This window comes from Sander vitreus, chromosome 2, assembly GCF_031162955.1.
Source record: "Sander vitreus isolate 19-12246 chromosome 2, sanVit1, whole genome shotgun sequence".
NCBI lineage: Eukaryota > Metazoa > Chordata > Actinopteri > Perciformes > Percidae > Sander > Sander vitreus.
The window spans coordinates 366,347-390,000 of NC_135856.1; the positions used below are offsets into that span (position 1 = coordinate 366,347).

The 23,654-nt window shown below is 44.2% G+C and overlaps 2 protein-coding genes across 9 annotated transcripts in view; one reads left to right on the forward strand and one right to left on the reverse strand.

The window, feature by feature from the left end:
- LOC144531292 (NACHT, LRR and PYD domains-containing protein 3-like) overlaps window positions 1–21,102 on the reverse strand; it is a 32,378-nt gene extending 11,276 nt beyond the window's left edge. Inside the window, exons 1-6 of the mRNA XM_078271353.1 lie at window positions 20,969–21,102; window positions 12,312–12,431; window positions 10,997–11,282; window positions 8,463–8,516; window positions 8,299–8,328; window positions 1,255–3,118 (exon numbers count right to left, since the gene is read on the reverse strand). Of these exons, the coding sequence (XP_078127479.1) occupies window positions 1,255–3,118; window positions 8,299–8,328; window positions 8,463–8,516; window positions 10,997–11,270 (2,222 nt within the window). The 5' untranslated portion in view covers window positions 11,271–11,282; window positions 12,312–12,431; window positions 20,969–21,102. The remainder of the gene's footprint in view (window positions 1–1,254; window positions 3,119–8,298; window positions 8,329–8,462; window positions 8,517–10,996; window positions 11,283–12,311; window positions 12,432–20,968) is intronic.
- A 2,343-nt stretch (window positions 21,103–23,445) lies between these two features.
- Window positions 23,446–23,654, forward strand: part of dzank1 (double zinc ribbon and ankyrin repeat domains 1) — a 15,297-nt gene continuing 15,088 nt past the window's right edge. For 5 of the 8 annotated variants that reach the window (XM_078271548.1, XM_078271582.1, XM_078271592.1 and 2 more), the window contains exon 1: window positions 23,446–23,530. The gene's annotated coding sequence lies outside the window, so the exon portion shown is untranslated. Of the gene's footprint in view, window positions 23,539–23,654 lie in introns of all 8 variants that reach the window. The other 3 variants (XM_078271565.1, XM_078271574.1, XM_078271556.1) reach the window with 3 other exon arrangements.

A 23,654-nucleotide genomic window follows, 5' to 3' on the forward strand; every position in this document is an offset into this window, starting at 1 on the left:
TGTTTTTCACTCACATGGCTTTTTTCTACCACAACTATGCAGATGACACCTGACTAATTCTCTCTTTTCCCCAGTCTGAAACACAAGTACCAGCAAGTATCTGTGCCTGTCTGATTGACATATCTTATTGAATGTCCACACACCACTTGAAACTCTGCCTTGACTAGACTGCACTGTTTGCCTTCCAGGGAAGGGCTCTTCCATCCAGATCGACAACTCTGTGGTAGTCCCCACCAAGACTGCTAGGAACGTGGGTGTGAGACTCAACTCTCACTCACTGCCAACATTGCTGCAACAACATGATCATGTAGATACATGCTGCACAACCTTTTCTGACCCTCAGGTTCTGGTTCAGGCTCTTGTCAATGGCCAATATGCTTGCTGCTCCCTCACTGCGAGAGACACCTATAGTCACTCAACAACATCCAGACTTTTTGCTGTCCTGCCTCCTAAATGGTGGAATAAGCTCCTCCTTGACCTAAGGACAGCCAAAAGTCTACACATCCTCCACCACAGGCTAAAAACACATCTCTTCCAACACCTAAGAAGATGCTGGTTTTATAAAAGAAAATGCACTTACATGTTGTATTTTATTTTATATATTATTTTTATTCTTATTTGAAGCTATGTACTTCTATGTGATTCTTGCTCTTCTTAATTTTACCTACATGGTTGACTGCACTTGACAGTCACTGTAATTAACTTTGGATAAAAGCATCAGCTAAATAAAATGCAATATAATGGATCACCCTTCATAGCTGTATTATTCCTGACCGGAGAGTCTCCAGTTTACAGTGTGGACTCTTCAGTGCAGTAGAAAGCAGCTTTACTTCTGATCTGTATTTGAAATGACTTACACATCTACAACACTTCACATTTCTACGGTTGTCCAGACTGAGTTAATGATTCAAACACAACAAATGTATGTCTTGTATTGTGTATATTACTGGAGTCAGAAAACTATTAAAGGAAATTTCAAAAAAATATAGTCACATCTGTTGGATCCTAATCATTCACACTAATTAAATTCAGCCTCAAATGAACTACAAAGTGGCAGATCTTTTTTTCTTCATTTGGCTGCATTAATCTGTGGAGGTACAATGAAACTGAAGAAATAATTTGCAGGTGTTTCAATTGATTAACTAATCAATTTGTTGACGAAATATTGACTATCAGTTGACTAAAACATTCGTTAGTTCAGAAGAACCATACACATTTGATACAGTTAGTATCTTCAGTAATCGGTGCACTTACAGAGTTTTTGTGGAGGCTTTGACCACTGGCAGCAGCCTCACAAGAGCCTCCTCTGAAGCAGAGTATTTCTTCAGGTCAAACACGTCCAGATCGTTTCCTGATGACAGTAAGATGAATACCAGAGCTGACCACTGAGCAGGAGACAGTTTATCTGTGGAGAGACTTCCTGAACTCAGATACTGTTGGATCTCCTCCACTAGAGAACGATCATTCAGTTCATTCAGACAGTGGAACAGATTGATGCTTCTCTCTGGAGACAGATTCTCACTGATCTTCATCTTGATGTACTCAACTGTATCCTGATTGGTCTGTGAGCTACTTCCTGTCTGAGCCAGCAGGTCTGTGAGGAGATCCTGATTGGTCTGCAGGGAAAGACCCATGAGGAAGCGAAGGAACAAGTCCAGGTGGCCGTTTGGACTCTGTAAGGCCTTGTCAATAGCAAACCTGTGGACGTTAGACATCATAGATTTTTTGCTGAAAACCAGTCGCACTTGTTCACGCAAACTTTGCCCAAACATCACATTCTTCTTTCTGTTAATGACTGCCCTCTCTACATGAAGAGCAGCCAGAAACTCTTGAACACTCAGATGGATGAAGCTAAACATCTTTTTTTTATCATTCTTCCTCCCACGTTGCTCTTTGAAGATCTCTGTGAACACTCCTGAGCACACCGAGGCTCCACTGACATCAATGCCACTCTCTTCTAGATCTTTCTCGTAGAAGATCGGGTTTCCCTTTTCCAACTGATGGTAAGCCAGTTTTGCTAATGACTCAATGTACTGAATGCACTGTTCTGGGTCATACTTCTCTTTTGTCTGATGAATCTGAAACACCAGGAATTCTGCGTACATCTCAGTCAAGGTCTTGGGCAGCTCTCCTCCCTCTCTGGTTTTCATCACCTCCTCCAGAACTGTAGCAGTGATCCAGCAGAAGACTGGGATGTGGCACATGATGTGGAGGCTTCGTGATGTCTTGATGTGGGAGATGATTCTGCTAGCCCGCTCCTGATCTGTGAATCTCTTTCTAAAGTATTCTTCCTTCTGTGGGTCAGTGAACCCTCTGACCTCTGTCATGATGTCTACAAAATCTGAATGGATCTGATTGGCTGCTGCAGGTCGTGTGGTTATCCAGATGCGAGCAGAGGGAAGCAGTTTCTTCTTGATGAGGTTCGTCAGCAGCTCGTCCACTGAGGTTGGCGCTGTAACATCAATTTTAACTGTCTGGTTTTTATTGGTGGAGCAATCCAGATCAAGGAGACTCTCATCCAATCCATCCAAAACAAACAGAAGTTTGAATTCACTCTTGTCAAATTTGGTGTTTCCTGATGACTGCAGAGCTGTAAAGATGTAATTAAGAGCTTCTTCCTTGATGTCTCTGGTTTCCCAGATACATTCATGAATGAGCTCTGCCAAACACCACTTTTCCCCCTTCTTTAAATTCAGCTCGCGGAACATGAAGGGGAAAATAAGATGCACATCTTGATTGGCTCTTCCTTCAGCCCAGTCCAACACAAACTTGTGCACAAGAAATGTTTTTCCAATTCCTGCGATTCCATTTGTCAGTACTGTTCTTATAGGTCTGTTTTTTACAGAGGGGTGTTTGAACATGTCACAAGGTGCTATTGTTGTCTCTGTATCTGCTGGTTTCACCACCTCAATCTGCCTGACCTCATGCTGTGTGTTGATGTGTGTGTCACCAGTAGCTTTGATGTACAGAGGTGTGTAGATATCATCCAGAGGTCGCCCATCTTTATTCTGTGCCCACCCCTCTTGTGCACACAAAAACTCATTCTGGAGGTTTGGCTGAAGCTTTTGTTGGTAATATGAGATGTGTCGTGGTGGCTTTGGTACTGGAACAATCCCGTCTGTGTTGAAAACAAAAATTTAAAGTATTATGATGTTTGTTTACAGATGCAGAATCAGTACACAAATACTCTTTTACTATAGAATTGTCTTCCTGAGAATAACGAACAACTCAAAGATCTTTCCTTTTAAATAACACAAAATGGAGCCATCTAAAATGTCATTATGGTCAACCAAACATATTTTATACAGTCAGTAATGTCTCTGTGTTATGTTTGGCAGAGCACTGATGTGATGCTTACATTGATTCACCATCAGTGGCTCATTCATCAGGTGCTTGGAACCAGCTAATGAGTAACTTCCAATTTATATTCAAGCAGTTGCACAGCACTGCCTTTATGATCTCACACTACTCACTGATACCATCATAACAATTTTACTTAAGTTTTATCATCATCACATCACAGATGGACCAAAAGAATGATGATGAATGGCAATGGAAATAAAACAATTACGATTTGTGATTGAAGCAAAGTTTGCAAGAACCCAGTTGGCCTAATGATACACCAGGTCAAAATGGAATGCATGCAGACAGTGGAGAAGTAACGTTACGAGAGAGAGCCAGCCGCTAAATAAGTCAAATAAACGTAAAGGTCCCATGGCACTTTTTTCACTTCACTTTATGAGGTTTTTTTAAACATTAATATGAGTTCCACCAGCCTGCCTATGGTCCCCCAGTGGCTAAAAATGGCAATAGATGTAAACCGAGCCCTGGGTATCCTGCTCTGCCTTGGAGAAAATGAAAGCTCAGATGGGCCAATCTGGAATCTCCTCCTTATGAGGTCATAAGGAGCACGGTTACCTCCCCTTTCTCTGCCTTGCCCACCCAGAGAATTTGGCTCGCCCATGAGAAAGAGAGAGACATCATGGCTTTCAAACGAGCAAAGTGGCAGTTGGTCAAGGCCACACCCCCACCCTCCACCTTGCCCCTCTTCTCTCCTCTTCATTAGCATTTAAAGCTACAGACACAGAAATAGCATATTCTAAGGAAAGCGCATTATGGGACTGGCTCTAGTGGCTGTAATTCTGCACCAAGACTGAATTTCGGGAAAGATACTTCAGATACAGTATTAGGGGACCACTAAGGCCTATATAAAAGCATCCAAAAAGCAGCATGTCATGGGACCTTTTATGCTTCATCCACACAAAGCACATTGCTATCGCCACATGAGAAGCCGTGGATCACCAGTGACCTGAAAGTTCTTCTGAATGAGAAGAAGAAAGCTGTTAGGTCATGGGACAGACATGAGCTGAGGGTAATACAGCACAAACTGTGGGATAAACTGAGGGAATGTAAAAACTCCTACCGGAGGAAGCTGGAGGCCAGTCTACAGGAGAACAATATGAGGAGGTGTGGACAGGGATGAAAGAGATCACTGGGTGATTTCTTTCATCCCGGCTAGAAGGAAACAAACACCAGGCAGCTGTGTGAGAGCAAACGAGCTGAACTGTTACTTTAACAGGTTTAGCTCACAGCCACCCCCTGCCTCTTCTACCACTCAACCAACCCTCCACACCCTCTCACTGCCTCCTCACCCCCCTCTCTTGCTCCCACACCTCCCCCCTCACCCCCCTGTGGTCTGCCCACTCCCCCCACAACTACAGCACATCTCATCTCCCCCACAGACACTTCAAGCACCCCCCCCCCACTGCTTTTCATTCACACCTGGCCAGGTGAGGAGACAGCTGGAGAGGCTTTACTAGCGCAAGGCTGCCGGCCCGGACGGCATTAGCCCCAGGGTCCTGAAGACCTGCGCCAGTCAGCTGTCTGGTGTTCTCCAGTATCGCTTCAACCTGAGCCTGTGCCTGCAGAGGGTGCCGCTGCTGTGGAAGACGTCCTGCCTGTCCCGGTCCCCAAGAAGTCGACTCCATCTGGCCTCAAAGACTACCGCACAGTGGCTCTCACATCCCATGTGATGAAGGTGCTGGGGAGGCTGGTCTTGGCCTACCTGAGGCCGCAGTTGAGAGCTTCTCTGGACCCTCTGCAGTTTGCCTACCAGCCTTGTCTGGGAGTGGACGATGCTGTCATCTATCTTCTGCAGCGAGCTCATTTGCACCTGGATGGCGGCACTGTGAGAATCACTTTTTTTGATTTCTCTAGTGCATTCAACACCATCCAGCCACTGCTACTGGGTAAGAAGTTGTGGATGATGAAGAAACTGATCAGGAAGGCTGGCTCCGTTACTGGCTGCAAACAGGAGAGGATTTGAAGCTGTGATGGAGAGGAGGTCACTGAACAAACTGTTATCTTTCATGAATAACCCTGACCACCCTCTCCACCCCACACTGGTCCAACAGAGGAGCACCTTCTCTAAGAGGCTCCGACAGCTTTGTTGTCGCACGGACCGCTCTCACTGAGTGTGAGATAAGACTCATATACATCACAACTGCACTAAATGCACCTTGCACAATAGGTTTATTTATATCTAGTGAAACAGTTGTACATTTTATTCCCAACTTGTATATATTTTAAATATTTGTTCTTGTAGGTCTTGTCTTGTCTTCTATTATTATTTCATGTATATTGTTTCCTCTGATATTTTGCTGCGGCAACACCGTTATTTCCCATCTTTTGGGATCAATAAAAAATATATCTATGAGTGACAGCTTCATTTGGCTTGTTTTCTGTGATTGATGTAGCGAGGGGGAAGGTGGAGTTAGCGGCTTTCCGACTTGATCGCAGATTTTTGTCACGCCCCCCGCTTGCTGCCGCCTGCTCTCGTCCACTTTACAGGCGAGGCGCAATTCATTTCAAATGAGCCTAATGTCTCCCGAGCTGCGTCGGGCGTCTCTCCTCCCAGAAGAGCTGCTACAGTTTAAGGCCCCAATAACGCATATTGTCACCTTGACAATTAATAACAATCACCATTTTGTTGTGTATCAATCAAATGACCACGGCAAACAGTTCAATGGCCTTTCTATTAATTGTATTTCTAGGGATTTGGGCTGGAGGAAAAGAAAGCAGCAAAAGCCCTATTCCCACACTCACGAGCAAGAGAATGAGCAAGTTCCTCCAGCTCAGGAAGGAGCTGAAGAGCCTGAGGTGACAGTAAAAGGAAGCGAGTGAAGAGGAGAGGAGCCCTTTCTGGGAGCTGCGCCACATTCTTCACTAAATATTCACTACCATGACAAGAGCTGAGTGGTATCAAATTTGCAGCGGACAGCGCAGTGGAGATCTGCGATTGACAGCTACCTCAGAGACACCTTTAGTGATGCAAAAGGGAGAAAGATCTTGGTCAATTCAAGTCTTTGAATAATCCACCTTCACCAACCGTGGGCAAAGCAGCCCATCTTGAAGCAGATTCAGGAGGTGGTCAAAAAGGCACTAGCCCCAGGACCGAGTAGGGTACCCTAAAAAGTGTACAAGAAATGCCCCCCTACAACCATAACTGCCCAGGGCTACTCCACAGGCTCTGGATGATCCTAAAGGTCATCTGGAGGAGGAGCAAGGTTCCTCATTAGTGGGGGTGTACTAAAGGGGTGTGGATATGAAGGCGGAGAATTCAAAGAACTTCGACCAGTTCAGAATTGTGTCAAGGCACCTGATAGGTTTCCTCCTATAGGGAATGCGTACATCGACACCTCGGTGCAGAAAGGTACCAGGATGTCTGGAGCACACAGGTGTGGACACGCAGCTGATGCAGGAAGCCAGGCAGAACAAGGGGGACCTGGTGTTGCTGTGGTTGGACCTCACAAACGACTATGGCTAGATAACCAACAAGCTTGTTGAGGTGGCTCTTAACTGGCACCACGGCCCAGGCAAGTCCTGAGACCTCATACTGGACTACTACAACAAACAACAGGACAACAACAAAGTGGATAAGGCTTGATAATGGGATGATCACTGGATGTACAATTTCAGTGATCCTCTCTGAGCGAGCGACCAATAAAGAACTGGAAGCATGGGGTGACCTCTAGCTCACCCAGTAGAGTGTGCGCTTGAGGGTTCCAGAGAAGAGTGAGCAGGTTCCCAAGAAGGTTGTTGGGTCTTCCTCAAAGCATGAGCAACACCGCCCTGTACGAAAAGAACATCCTGAAGCTCCCTTATTAGCAGCGTAAATGAAAAGTTCAGGGTGACTTGTACAAGGCAGATCCTGCAATACCAGGAGTCAAGCAACGCTAAAATCTCCCAGGCCGACATCCAGGTCAGAAGTGGAAGGCAACAGAGGCTCAGTTGAGACACAGCTCACTGGTGGACAAGAGACACATGGAAAGGCCGGCCTTGGTAGTAGCACAAAAAACATGCTACAACAAGGCAAAGGGGAAACATAGGAGGGCCATGATCCAAGGGGAGGTTAGAGCATTAGTCGATGCCACTTGGATGGTTGGAATACAGCAGCAGGGAGCCTGGGCAAGATGGAAGCAAGCAGTGGAGCGAAAGGTGATACAAGCTCTGGAGGGCAGAGTCCCTCTGCATCAAGTTCTTGATTCATGTGAATCCATGGGAAAGTCAAGTCACCCACATGCCCTCAGTCAAACCATTCACCTTTCATTAAAGCTGGTGCTTTATCAGCTTTAAGGACATCTCCCTCCGTTCTGCTCTCAACTTGGCAGGACTGGGAAATGAAAGTTGACCTGGGGAAGCAACTCTATTTTCCAGTAAATGTTGCTGTCACACCTTGAGGCAAGACATGGTGCTGCTCTCCGAAGCATCAAAGCATTTGTAATTATTTTAGAACCTATAGTCCCTTGACTGGAAGAATGCATCAAGGAATATAACAAGATGAAAAGAGGCAAATACACCCAGCTGGTGGAGCAGTGCCGCGAGAGAAGTGGGAGCCGATGATGTCGAGATGAACTTGAGGAAGCTGTTATGATGAGATGCTCGTCTCTATCCAACACACAGTTCACGGCTGATCCTCTGTTAGCTTTACACTGAGTGCCATGTTTGTGTGCTGACAGCAACCTACTCCAAATGGCTTTATTGTTCCCAATTTGTACCGATTTTATTTGGATGCAGTAGAAACCCCCTTTCACTTCAAAATAAAATCAGGTGATTTTGTGTCATTTCAAATGCTTTACACAGCACATCTGATGTACTGTACAGTGGCTTCAGAAAAATTTAAGACTAAGTTTAAACTAACTTAGAAGAAAAACTTTAAGAAAATTCTTACACACACACACACACACACACACACACGACAAAGCAAAATCCCACTTTAATAATCTTTTGCTACTGTACCTTTAGTTTCTTCAACACCACTGGCATCCACTGAAACAGAAATAATATAATTATTATTACCATCCAGTTTTTATTTGATTGATCCAACACACCTCCCTCTCAGACTCACTCTGTCAGTAGTACTTCAGTGTTATGTTTAATTAGCAGACACACACAAACAATACCTTCAGTTTTGAGAGAAACTGCTTTCATCTCATCTATCCTGTCAGGAGACGTGACTGAAACACAAACATGCAACAGTTCTTGAGAAATGCAAAATAATTGAAGGCATTTTGTGAAGCGTGTAAATAGTTAAACATAATGGTGGTGTTAGAGAGTAGTCCTCCAAGTATTTGATACACTGCCGATTTTGCAGGTTTTCCTTCTTACAAAGCATGTAGAGGTCTGTAATGTTTATCATAGATACACTTCAACTGTGAGAGACGGAATCTAAAACAAAAATCCAGAAAATCACATTGTATGATTTTTAAGTAATTAATTAGCATTTTATTGCATGACATAAGTATTTGATCACCTACCAACCAGTAAGAATTCCGGCTCTCACAGACCTGTTAGTTTTTTTTTAAGAAGCCCTCCTGTTCTCCACTCATTACCTGTATTAACTGCACCTGTTTGAACTCGTTACCTATATAAAAGACACCTGTCCACACACTCAATCAAAAAGACTCCAACCTCTACACAATGGCCAAGACCAGAGAGCTGTGAAAGGGATAAAATTGTAGACCTGCACAAGGCTGGGATGGGCTACAGGACAATAGGCGAGCAGCTTGGTGAGAAGGCAACAACTGTTGGCGCAATTATTAGAAAATGGAAGAAATTCAAGATGACGGTCAATCTCCCTCGGTCTGGGCTCCATGCAAGATCTCACCTCGTGGGGCATCAATGATCATGAGGAAGGTGAGGGATCAGCCCAGAACATGGCAGGACCTGGTCAATGACCTGAAGAGAGTTGGGACCACAGTCTCAAAGAAAACCATTAGTAACACACTACGCCGTCATGGATTAAAATCCTGCAGCGCACGCAAGGTCCCCCTGCTCAAGCCAGCGCATGTCCAGGCCCGTCTGAAGTTTGCCAATGACCATCTGGATGATCCAGAGGAGGAATGGGAAAAGGTCATGTGGTCTGATGAGACAAAAATAGAGCTTTTTGGTCTAAACTCCACTCGCCGTGTTCGGAGGAAGAAGAAGGATGAGTACAACCCCAAGAACACCATCCCAACCATGAAGCATGGAGGTGGAAACATCATTCTTTGGGGATGCTTTTCTGCAAAGGGGACAGGACGACTGCACCGTATTGAGGGGAGGATGGATGGGGCCATGTATCGCGAGATCTTGGCCAACAACCTCCTTCCCTCAGTAAAAGCATTGAAGATGGGTCGTGGCTGGGTCTTCCAGCATGACAACAACCCAGAAACACACAGCCAGGGCAACTAAGCAGTGGCTCCGTAAGAAGCATCTCAAGGTCCTGGAGTTGCCTAGCCAGTCTCCAGACCTGAACCCAATAGAAAATCTTTGGAGGGAGCTGAAAGTCCGTATTGCACAGCGACAGCCCCGAAACCTGAAGGATCTGGAGAAGGTCTGTATGGAGGAGTGGGCCAAAATCCCTGCTGCAGTGTGTGCAAACCTGGTCAAGAACTACAGGAAACGTATGATCTCTGTAATTGCAAACAAAGGTTTCTGTATCAAATATTAAGTTCTGCTTTTCTGATGTATCAAATACTTATGTCATGCAATAAAATGCAAATTAATTACTTAAAACATACAATGTGATTTTCTGGATTTTTGTTTTAGATTCCGTCACTCACAGTTGAAGAGTACCTATGATAAAAATGACAGACTTCTACATGCTTTGTAAGTAGGAATATTCATGAATGCATGAATTCAGTACCTAGGTAATGACTACTAGCCAGTCAGAAGCAGAGTAAGGGGGCGTGCCCTGACAGTACCTAGGTAAGGACTACTAGCCAGTCAGGAGCAGAGTATGAGGGCGTGCCCTGACAGTACCTAGGTAAGGACTACTAGCCAGTCAGGAGCAGAGTATGAGGGCGTGCCCTGACAGTACCTAGGTAAGGACTACTAGCCAGTCAGGAGCAGAGTATGAGGGCGTGCCCTGACAGTACCTAGGTAAGGACTACTAGCCAGTCAGGAGCAGAGTATGAGGGCGTGCCCTGACAGTACCTAGGTAAGGACTACTAGCCAGTCAGAACCAGAGTATGAGAGCGTTCCCTGACGGTACCTAGGTAAGGACTACTAGCCAGTCAGAACCAGAGTATGAGAGCGTTCCCTGACGGTACCTAGGTAAGGACTACTAGCCAGTCAGAAGCAGAGTATGATGGCGTGCCCTGACAGTACCTAGGTAAGGACTACTAGCCAGTCAGGAGCAGAGTATGAGGGCGTGCCCTGACAGTGACTAGGTAAGGACTATTAGTCAGTCAGAAGCAGAGTATGAAGACATGCCCTGACAGTGACGGAAGTAAAGGCTGGACTACAATAGAGCTGTTTGGAGCAGCACCACAGTGTTTGTTTCCAATACCTTCCGGGTATTAACTTCCTGTGTTCTGTACATACACTTTAACAGCGCTGAGCAAACGGGGATGAGGAACTACTGGATATCTGCTCATCTCTTTCGTCTAAAATACATGTTTGATGCTTTCATATGTCAACACTTTCACATTAGCTATTAAAAAGATTGACTGACCTTCTGGTCCTGAGCTGGTGTCTGGCAGACTCTGCACTAGATCATTCCTGTTGATCTTCTCTAAAACCTTCTTGGTCACCTTCAGAGCTCCATGAAGATGAAAGGTTTTAACCATCACATCCACTGTGTCCTGCCTTTCTGCATTCTCCAACTTGGACACTTTGATGCTTTGGTAGCCTTCCAGGAGGTCTTGCTGCTGCAGAAACCATTTGAATAGCTCAAATTCATCTTCTTTTAAATCCTGCAGAGTGTTGAAAAGGTCCTCTTTCTTCATTGTGGTTTCCTGCTAAAATCAGACAGTTCTGTCAAACTGAAGTAAAACCGTAACACAAATGTCTTAGAGCAGCAACAGGAGTTCTGATTGGTCGACACAGGAGCTGTGTTGGTGGGATTTATGTGCAGAGTCTGGCCAGTTAGAGCTCCTGCTGTTGCTCTGTGGGTCCAGTGTGTAGGATCTAGTGGTGAGTTTGCAGACTGCGACCAACTGAATACCCCAAACACCTCCCTTTTCCAAGCAAGTAGAAAAACAAGCAAGTAGAAAAACCTACGGTGGTCTTTCCTCATGGCAGACTTTGTAAAGAAGACCTGCTCCCTATGTAGATATGAAGGGCTCATTCTAACGAAAACTACATGATTCTTAGGCCTCATCCACATGAAAGACAGTGTAAGTTGGTTACGCCATTGGACACAGGAATGGTCGTAAATGACTCAAATATCTTCTGTCTTGCGCATTGTTGAGGACATGTAGGCAGCAGCAGCGTTATTAAATGCAGAATTTAACTGCACAACAGCTGCTAGCAACAGCAACAAGATCAGGAAAACCATCGGTAGTCCATGTTGATGTTCTTCTGGAAAAGGGTCATGTGATAGGGGCGTGACGAATCAGGGAGGGACACTGTGGGACCGATAACACCCAATCAAGAAGTCAACTTCATTTTTTCTAAAGAACTCCGGTTTTCTAAATCCATGATTGGATTTTTGATTTAAACTTTTTTAGTGTCAGAATGCCAAAATAAGAGCCACTAAATGGCAGAAGGGTACTTTACAACAACAGTTTGAGTTTCTCAGAGTTTACAGATGAGGAAATATTCTGCGAAATAAATTATATTTTAGTTTTCATATTTAAAGGAGGTTTGAGAAAACCACAATGACTTGGTAGTGCTGCAGGTATTTTACAGGATGTAAAGGTCTGAAATGAGCTGATAATGAATTGATCCAGCAGGCATCTGAATGCTAGAGATGAATGCAACAACAACATTGTTAGAATGTGTACAGAACATGATGCAATGTTAAAGCTGGGACTATGTTGACTTACTGAATCTCTGCAGGAAGCTGTCCTTTAAACACTAAAGGTGGATCCATGGACCAGTGGCTCTTGATGGACACACAGCTGGGTTCAGGTTCAGGAGAGTCTGGTCTCTGCTGCTGCTCTGGGCTTCAACACAACACAACACAGAGCTCTGGCTGAATCATGATGCTGGACTGATCAATCTTTCAACACACGGTGGCTTCATCTGTTGCCAATACTGCCGCTTCCAAACCACGGTCTGGCAGCCTGAAACTAGGAAAGGTGTAACATAAGCCTAACCAATAAGACTGACTGACGTGCATCGCCATTTCCAAAGGTCTCCATTTGTGTCCGTCCAGACTACGAAGCAACCCCAGTGTTTTCAAACCCAAACATGGGCAGCACTGTTTTCCAAATGTCTTCGTTTTAGGGGCTCGGAAACGTCGTAGCAGTCTGGATATGACGTGTAAACGTAGCAAAAGATATTTGTTTTCAAACCCAAACGGAGCAGTGTAGATGTAGCCTGAGTGCTCAGCTTTGACATGGAGAACCGTCAGCTCTGACTGGAGGAAACTAACCAAGCTTTCTGACACCCAATCCACAAAAGAAAACGGTTTTAAGGTACTTTCAGGTTCTTTAAGGATTCAGGTGCCAGTGAAAAAAGTCAACCAGACACCAGTTTATAACTGAAACAGTGTCAATGGTCAGTAGGGGTGGTACGGTTCACAAAACCCACGGTTCGGTTCGTATCACGGTTTTAGGGTCACGGTTTTCGGTTCTTGGCCTATTTCTTGCTTAAAATATTTTCAGAAACACGTTTCGGTGAACTATTTTAGTAAAATATGAGTATGTATTCTGAACAAGACAACATGACAGTCTCTTTGAATTTCCGGAGAAACCAGACCCACATGACGCATTCGTCCAATCAGCTGCCGGTTTTCAGTTTTTGGGCGACAATACAGATTAGCGCCACCTGCTGTTATGGAGACGTATTACACGGTCAAGTCGGTGTCAAAAGTGGGCACTACGGCAGTAAGTGGTTAGTGCACATTAGCAGTGTACTGACGAACCGTGCGACGCACACACGCTCGGAACCGAGACAAGCCAACCGAACGGTTTGGATGTTTTTTCATGAACCTTGCCACCCCTAATGGTCAGTCAGATGTCTCAAGATGTTTGTTCCCATTTGTATGAAAATAAAAGAGTGTTTTTGTCTGTTCTAAAAGGAGTGGGCCGTGTGGATTGGGAGCTAGTTTACAGTGAAGACGCCACAACAAGAATCCAACCACAGCCAACATCATTCACTTTAAAAACTAAAACACAATTACAACTTTAGCTGCACAATATATCATTGTTGTTTTTTATCATCATGTTAACTTCAACGATAAACACATCTGGAAAGACTGCCATATTACACTCAGGGTTTTTTGGAGTTAGTTGAAAGAGTATTAGTAGAAAACTGCACTTTAAAATGTAATTATTTCTTTTTTATTCATGCCTTTCGATTCAGTTCAACGTTCAATTTGTTAAATAAAAGAATATTGGAAATAACTTAATACTTTCTTTCTTATTCAACAAATTATGTGTTGTATTTTAGCAGAATTCTAACAAAGTAGTGGCATATTTTCCCTCATATCGTGCAGCCCTGAGAAAAAGGTTGTGGGGACATTTTTTGTAGCACTTAGGATGAAAATACATAACAATGTGACATTTAATGAGCCATGGTTCAGCAGCTGTAACCATGGTTCCAACATGTGTGAGGCAGAGAAACCACAGATGAGCTGTAGTTGTGCTGTCAGTCCACTAGATGGAGAACTTTACCCCCACCATCTCCACAGAGCTGGAGAGCAGACTGACTGAGTCAAAGTAGAACAGGAGGCACAAACAGTCAGATAACTCCAGTCATTACACAAGATAACACAACATCCAACATTAAAAACACACTTTGACCTTTTGGTCTGGAGGGAGAGAAAATAATCTGAGATGTGAAAGTTAGAGAGACAGAAAGAAAACAGATGTTAACCTGGTTTTATCTCTCTCTCTCTCTCTCTCTCCCTCTCTCTCCCTCTCTCTCTCTCTCTCTCTCTCTCTCTCTCTCTCTCTCTCTCTCTCTCTCTCTCTCTCTCTCTCTCTCTCTCTCTCTCTCTCTCTCTCTCTCTCCCTCTCTCTCTCTCTCTCTCTCTCTCTCTCTCTCTCTCTCTCTCTCTCTCTCTCTCTCTCTCTCTCTCTCTCTCTCTGTCTCTCTCTCTCTCTCTCTCTCTCTCTCTCTCTCTCTCTCTCTCTCTCTCTCTCTCTCTCTCCTCTCTCTCTCTCTCTCTCTCTCTCTCTCTCTCTCTCTCTCTCTCTCTCTCTCTCTCTCTCTCTCTCTCCCTCTCTCTCTCTCTCTCTCTCTCTCTCTCTCTCTCTCTCTCTCTCTCTGTCTCTCTCTCTCTCTCTCTCTCTCTCTCTCTCTCTCTCTCTGTCTCTCTCTCTCTCTCTCTCTCTCTCTCTCTCTCTCTCTCTCTCTCTCTCTCTCTCTCTCTCTCTCTCTCCCTCTCTCTCTCTCTGTCTCTCTCTCTTTCTCTCTCTCCCTCTCTCTCTCTCTGTCTCTCTCTCTCTCTGTCTCTCTCTCTCTCTCTCTCTCTCTCTCTCTCTCTCTCTCTCTCTCTCTCTCTCTCTCTCTCTCTCTCTCTCTCTCTCTCTCTCTCTCTCTCTCTCTCTCTCTCTCTCTCTCTCTCCCTCTCTCGCTCTCTCTCTGTCTCGGTCTCTTAGACCCGTTTTAGTCCACATTAAAGACCGAAAAACTACACCCAAAGATTCTCTAAACAGTCTCCTGCCGCTGACGTTTCTACTGTTTCGGTTTCTGTCAAGTGACGTTTATCACTTAAGAGCAGCTTCCTTTCAAAATAAAACACTTCCGTTCAGACGCGAAATACCAAAATAAAAGCCTCTAGTTCAACTACAGTGGAATACAGTATTTCAACTTTACACACAGTCCAATGGAGAGAAAAACCAATGATTCTTTTTTTTAAATTCATATACAAAGATGGTTAGAATCCAAAATAATGACATTTTCATGATTTTATTTATGTGTAGACAGAATTGTATTGTTCAACCAAATATTACACGTTATGATGACTTTTTTTAAGTTGAAGGGGAACGGAAAATAAAGAATAGCTTGATTATTCTTTTTTTGTTTTTACTGATGCGAACCGTACAGGTATCTCCTTTTAGATAGATAGATAGATACTTTATTCATCCCTAGGGAAATGTATTTATTTGTTAAAGAAAGCTGGTAACATTTTTTGGTAATGTGAGGATTAATGGTATAACTGAAAAGAATGAAATGCCCGCACTCTGCTACATCTCCCATACGTTTATTGTGCTGCAACGTTTCGACCCTGCTGGGTCTTCCTCAGGCAAATGGCATTCAACAGTGGCTCAAGCATATACATATGGCACAGACATGGTCAGCTGATCATGCATCAGCTGAGCTCATTTAAACTAATTACCAAGGCCTACCAATTTTACCATAGTCACCACATAAAGTCATTAGTGATAAAATTACATATACATAATATGCACACAGACAATGAAAAATGAAAGAAATGGCCAAAAACCTAACTTATAAAATAACATTATGTGCTACACTATCCCACATTGACATTATTTGTCACATTAGACCAATCCCTCACACAATATCACAAGAAAAGACATTACAGAAAAGGCTTTATATCAAATTCTTCATTTAAGCCGTTTGGAGACATTGTATTGATACAGTATTTCAACTTTACACTTTGCGCTAAACCAAAAAAGACAGGAAACCTTTTTCAAACTGTAATTACGAGACACTCAAAGCAGAATTTGGCAGATTTACCGACTTTGAGACCCAGAAATTCCCCCAGAAGAAGCAGAGTTTTCATATTCAGGCTGAGAAACAGGTTGTTGTAGAAAATATTAAATATAGACTAATCATTGATTTGCTGCATGATGGCTTAGGAACTTTTTGGTGACTTTTGTAGGGCTTTATGTCTTTGTCCTTGTCCCAAACTGATTAATGGATTATCAAAATAGTTGGATATTCATTTAACAGTTGACAACTAATCCATGAATCTTTGCAGCTCTAGATTGCGTCAAATAAACTACAGTGTGTGTGTGTTTATGTCAGCCAGTGCAACAGTGTGGCTCATTGATGCGTTTTTACTCGAGATCGACCATTATCGGGCCGTTTTTTAATCTGTATCAGTGTTTTATTTGCCAGATAACCGATAAAGTTAATGAATTAAAAAAGTGTCTAAGGGCGTTTTCACACATGAAAGTCTGAACCAAGGTCCGGACCAAGGTTCATGTGTTTGTTACATTGTCTACATTTGATCCGGTAAGTTTTGGTTTCACACTGCAGTTATGCAAGCACACTAAAGATCTCTACGTGACAAAACTATGTCCTGCCGTCATCACATACGTGAGCTGTGTCTCCAGATACTTAGAATTGATTGGTTTGTAGACGGGCTTTCTCGTCCTCTCGTCTCCTCTCTCTGTGTCAGAGTTTTTTCAGCTGACTGCTACTCTCCTCTACTGACTGCTGCTCTCCTCTACTGACTGCTGCTCTCCTCTACTGACTGCTGCTCTCCCTACTGACTGCTGCTCTCCTCTACTGACTGCCGCTCTCCTCTACTGACTGCTGCTCTCCTCTACTGACTGCTGCTCTCTCCTACTGACTGCTGCTCTCCCCTACTGACTGCTGCTCTCCCCTACTGACTGCTGCTCTCCTCTACTGACTGCTGCTCTCTCCTACTGACTGCTGCTCTCTCCTACTGACTGCTGCTCTCCTACTGACTGCTGCTCTCTCCTACTGACTGCTGCTCTCCTCTACTGACTGCTACTCTCCTCTACTGACTGCTGCTCTCTCCTACTGACTGCTACTCTCTCCTACTGACTGCTGCTCTCCCCTACTGACTGCTGCTCTCCTCTACTGACTGCTGCTCTCTCCTACTGACTGCTGCTCTCCCCTACTGACTGCTGCTCTCTCCCTACTGACTGCTGCTCTCTCCTACTGACTGCTGCTCTCTCCTACTGACTGCTGCTCTCCCTACTGACTGCTGCTCTCCCCTACTGACTGCTGCTCTCTCCTACTGACTGCTGCTCTCTCCTACTGACTGCTGCTCTCTCCTACTGACTGCTGCTCTCTCCTACTGACTGCTGCTCTCTCCTACTGACTGCTACTCTCCTCTACTGACTGCTGCTCTCTCCTACTGACTGCTGCTCTCTCCTACTGACTGCTGCTCTCCCCTACTGACTGCTGCTCTCCCTACTGACTGCTGCTCTCTCCCTACTGACTGCTGCTCTCTCCTACTGACTGCTGCTCTCTCCTACTGACTGCTGCTCTCTCCTACTGACTGCTGCTCTCCCCTACTGACTGCTGCTCTCTCCTACTGACTGCTGCTCTCCTACTGACTGCTGCTCTCCCCTACTGACTGCTGCTCTCTCCTACTGACTGCTGCTCTCTCCTACTGACTGCTGCTCTCTCCCTACTGACTGCTGCTCTCTCCTACTGACTGCTACGCTCCTCTACTGACTGCTGCTCTCTCCTACTGGCTGCTGCTCTCTCCTACCGACTGCTGCTCTCTCCTACCGACTGCTGCTCTCTCCTACTGACTGCTACTCTCCTCTATTGACTGCTGCTCTCCTCTACTGACTGCTGCTCTCTCCTACTGACTGCTGCTCTCCCCTACTGACTGCTGCTCTCCCCTACTGACTGCTGCTCTCCCCTACTGCCGTGGCTCTTTTTGTTTTGTTGTGATGTTGAGAAGCAAGACACAGGAACTTTCTTTCTGGAGAATTTATTCAGAGACAAACGGAAACCTCCACTGTACATTTACTACCACTTAACAAATAAACTGCTGATGTTAGCCGACAGCTGTCTGCTCTGAGCGCAGTCACTCTCTCATGTAGCCTTCACACTAAGCACCGAGCTATTCCTTAAAGGAGCTTCCCCGGTCTTGTAACACAAGGAGAGCCTGCCAGAGCTTCTTGTATTTGGTCCGAAAGTCTGAACCATCCAAAAAATGCTTTCACACTACAAACAAACCGGATCATGGTTCAGTTTGGTCCAGTTCGAGACCACCTCTTTTTATCGGACCAAAATTTGGTCTTTTGATCCGGACCATGGTCCGGGGGAGATTTCACACCTGTAATTTTGGTTCCGATCAAACTGAAAAGTCCGAAAGTCCGGACCAAATGAGGTAGGTGTGAAAACGCCCTTAAAGTCTACTTGGCTCGGCTACAGCTCTGTGTCTGTCACTCTGCTTCAGTTTCACTACCACCGAGTCTGACTTTATGTCCCGCCCACAACACTATCTCATTGGCTAGATGTTATAAAAGTAATAGCCAATCAACACTCAACCTGGCTGCTTTTGACATGCAGCAGCCAGGACCAGAAGTGTCTCAGAAGCTGCGGTAGAGTTGGTCGCGCTAGGCTTCAAAGGTATGGCTGCAGGAATTGCTGAAGTTGAAAACATTATAATCAATGATCCTTCTAGTTCTAGGTATGCAGGATTAGTAGTCTATATCCACAACCATTCATTCCCGGGATAGTTCCAGTGCTGCCAGATATTCCACCAGATTTCACTCTTTTCGGCCAGATGTCCGTCACCTTCCTCTTTTCTTTCTTCCATCTGAGTTTTCTGTTGCACGACTAAAACAACTTTTCCACCAAAACATGTTCCTTCCAGAGGCTATTGGCAACCAGGAATGCTGTGTGGAGGAAGGTCTGGCAATGCGAGACTAGGGAAGCAGCAACTCCCCTGCCTCCGCTGCTGTATCCCGATTTATAGATGGATACTTCTTTTGAAACAGACTTCTTTTTGGGGCCAGTGGAGTTGCCCCCTGCTGGAAATTAGGTTTCTGGAGCTTCAGCGTTAGCTTTTATCTCCCTGACCCGGACGCTGCGTTCTTTATTATTATCTACGTTGTGAATATGAAGAGAAATATCAAATATCAGCAGAGTAATACCGGCAGGAGATTATGCGCGTCTCACCTCACCGCCTGCGGCGACGTGTCAAAGTAGAAGTCAAAGCATGCTATTATATTATTATATTGTGTTAATAAAAAGTACCGTAAAGTAAAAAAAAGTCCAATTGCAGGAAAATGTGTTTCCCGTTCCTTATGTTAGCTAGCCATCACGGTTACACTGCATCTTCTCTGGGATTAGAAAAATAGAAAAAGAAAGAAAGAAAAGGACCAAGATGTTTCTCTTCAAATAAGCCTTAAACCTTAAGTCGTCACCATGGAAATTAATTGGTCATGTGACAAGGGCTGAGAAAATTGTCAGAACAAGCCAACAAGTGACAGTGCTCTGATCCAATGGAAATCACAATTGTCAGATTGACAGCACTGTAGCCCAATGGAATGGGGGGGGGGGCTTCTAGTCCTGCCCCTGCTATATAGGACTGTTGGTTGAACTTTTTGACATTTCCACAGTATTTATATAGTATTTAGTGTATTTAGTATTTATACAGCACCTCGACCTGCTTTATAATCAAAACAGACATGGCAAAAGACAATTTTCGTTTTGTACATATTTGTGTCTCACTGCTGAGGCTCCAGAAAGTCATCTGCAGTTTGAGTCCCAACATGGCTGCTGTATGACAGCTGTGGTGATTAAAATGGAAGCCTATCTGTTTCATCAAGACGCGTTTGAGATGACTGAGACTGTGTAGGTGGCGTCTAACATGTGACACAGGTATGCTGGTTTTCCCTAATCAGACAGGTTGGTTGTGTTAGCTGAGTGTGTGTGTGTGTGTGTGTGTGTGTGTGTGTGTGTGTGTGTGTGTGTGTGTGTGTGTGTGTGTGTCTGTAAACTATCTCAAATTTAAGAAAGATTACATTTAAACCTCTCTTTAAACGTCAGTTTTTAGATTAAACATGCAATCCAGGATTAACTTTAAGCAAAATAACCACTTTCTGGACAGCCCGGCCCGCCGTCAACACAAAAAGAAAAACATGGCGCACCTTTGCAAAGGTAGTTGTCAGGTTGTGGGTGGAGAAACTCAGATGGGGTGGGGGTATATTCTAATGAGCCAAATTTGATTGGCTTGTTGAAATGTTTTCTGATCTCTCCTGTAACTGCCAGAGACAAAATGCAGGGTGAAATTGTCTCTTCAGAAACCGTCTGTCTGTAGATCAGGATTAAAAGACTGCTCTGCTGTCCACCAATCCAAACCAACACACATTCACACTTTTGATACAATCAAGTTTGTGATACACACCTGCCAATTAAAAACACCTGTCTGAGGAGTACAACACAGGCCCCGCCTCCCCAACATGGATCCTCCTAACTGTGTCTCCAGGTAAAGACAACAAACAGCTGTGGGCGTGTAGTTTTGAGCTGTCAGAGGGTAAACAGCTGATCAAGTTTCAGTCAGAGAGTAAAACGTATTCAGGCTGTCGGAGCAGAAAGACACTCCCTCATTTCTCAGAAGTGAAGGGATTCAAATCTAACGTGTTTCCTGTTGATTACATCTGACTTCATTGAACATATAAAAGCTCACTTTGGAGAAAAAGTCACAAATCACAGAATAAATAGTAAATTAATTAGTGAATATTCAGATCTACAAACAGTAAACACCAGTGTTGACGTATATGATGAATCCCCCAAATATAAGGAGCGACAGCAGAGTTTCTTCATCAAAGGTGTGTAATGTTACCTGTCAGGCTGCTCACCTGTTAAAGTCCCGTCCAGATGAGGTCAGAGAGACGTCCTCCTCCTCCGTCTGCAGACACTGACAGACGCTGCTCTGTCTGTGTTCATCTGAGCGACAGCCGTCACTTCCTCACACCTTTAAATCTAAACCTAGAAATGTCAGTATGATGTCAGAGCAGAGGGCCAGTCTGAGATGTAGTTCTTCCAGTCCAACCTGATCTCACAGAATTCTGTGAAACGAACACAGCCCCTTAAGTTAAGGAAAAGGTCGTGGGTGGGCTTATGTACGGTACATTTCCATGGCAGGCGGGACAAGAACGAGACAGTTGGGTTTAGCAAAAGAACGGGACAGTTGGGTTTAGATAAAGAAGAACGGGACAGTTGGGTTTAATAAAACAAGAAAACGACGGATGGGTTTAGGAAACGTGACACGCGGGAGACGATCCCCGGTCTCCTGGGTGTCAAGTCCTGTGTTGTTTGACCCATCCACCCCCCTATGCGGATTTTCGGGCTTTCATACTACTCCCTACCGTATAGTCGCTCTTAATGCTACGTCCTCTTCTCATTGACTTTACTTTGGCATTGTTTTCCGTGGTGGCCACACGGAATTTTCACACATTCTGTGCCACCACCACGTAATGCGCTGTTAACAGTTTGTGATCATTTCATGGAATTCTGTGAGACCAGGTTGGCAGTCAGAAGCAGCTGGCAGCGTTACAACAGCTCTGTCAGTCAGCACTCTGATGGCAGAGTTTCACAGCAGCTGGAGACACTGACAGAACTCCAAAGAGTCCAAACTGCAGGAACACTGAAGCCCCAAAAGAAGAAGAAACAGAACAGGTTCATTATTAAATGATGGAGGAACAACAGTCTATAAACTCATGACAGCAAACAAAAACTTACAGTGGCCTAGCCAGGTCAACACAAATGACGCTCATCCGTTATATTTGTGTTGTGGCTTTTCCATTTCTCTTGAACCGTCTGGGCCACCGTACAATCTGCATCAACAGAGTGGTGGCATGAAACTAACCAACAGATATCTGACATTACTTTACATTTTCCAAGTCTTAATATATAAATAGAAAACTTGTGTCATATATTTGTAAGCAACTTCCTGTGGGTGCCTGCTGCCTGGAGATGCCTCTCTACACTGCTCCGGGACTCTGTTGTGTGTTTGATGTGTTGGGGGTGTAGAGCTGACAGACAGACGAACTGGACGCTGGGTTCAGGATTGTGGCTCAGACCTTTATCTGGTTTTTATTGTCTCACAGTGAATGCTGGCTTCAGCATCCTTTATGGAGTAGTGCAAAATACATTTTCTTTCTTAGTATTAAATCCACAACTATGCATGCATTATTAATATCATTGACTTTAGCCTGGATTAATAGTATTATATGAATACAATGGTGTCATGTCAGTCAACCAGTGTATTTAACCATCTAATGTCCCCTCTCCAAGATCTCTTCAGAAGAGTCATCACAGCCTTACTGGCTTTGGTTTTTGTAAAGCATCAAAGTTCAACAAAGACTGGTTCACATAAGAACATTTCCTTTTTCATTTTTACTTTCTATGTAGATGCTCTCCCCTACAAAATCAGCCCAGTAGTTCTAAATAGGGCTATTTATCCTTTTTTCATATCGCAATATATATTGCAGGAAAAAAAATATTGCAATGTAAATTGTTTCCAATATTTTGCAGGCCTATTCACAACACAATCTAAACTTGAAATAATACATAGTTTATGAACTATTAAATTAAATATTAAGACAGCTTAAATGCTGATGTTGTTGTGTACTGAAACACTTTTAAATCAGTAAATGGATTAATCTAATTTGCATTGCTTGTTACCACAAACTGTAGCTTGATGCTTAAATAAACTCAATGTGTGAACTAATTAACTTAACGGGTGGTTTTAAATGGATATCTTCCAATAATTTAGGCCACCCGGTTAAGCTGCTTATGTTTATGGAGTAGTGGAAAATACAGTTTGAAAATGACCTACAGGCACCAAACTGGAAACCTATGGTGTCCTGTAAAAGGACAAAAAGTGTGAATTGCTGAACTCTCCCTGTTATAGACATAACAACAGTGACGCCTGATGGTCTACTCATCACCTTACATGTATGATGATGGTTGGTGGCTGGAATCGTTCCTCCGGTCCATACTGACTGTGAGGTGATCCAGGGATTGATGCAAACGTTTTATTATTAATTATTTATACTTTAAACTGTTTGAAACTTTATACGGTTTAAGGTTCATTTATTGTCAGTGCTTAACATGCAGCTGTAGTCTCTTTATGCTATACAAGAAAAACATCATAATCAGTAGTGCATTTCTGTAGTGCATAAGGAGGAACGTAAACAGCACATTCCACTGGAGATAATCCAGTCAGCTGCAACTCCGTCTCAAGATGGCGGCGGGCAGAGACGCGTCCCACACCCCGGATGTTGTAACTCCGCAGGTCTGGGTCTGTGGCTGACTCGTTGCTATGGTGACGCTTCGGTACACGGCCGCAGGACTCGGAGCGGAGCAGCATCACGTTGTTTCATCTGATCTCTAATCTGAAGTAAGAAGGTATTATTAGTTATTTTATTAGTTATTTAATAACGGACACGCGCGGTATGACGTGTTTTAAACTGTTTGTGTTTCTGTTTGTGTTCAGCGCGAGGAAACAAACCAGGAAGTAGGAT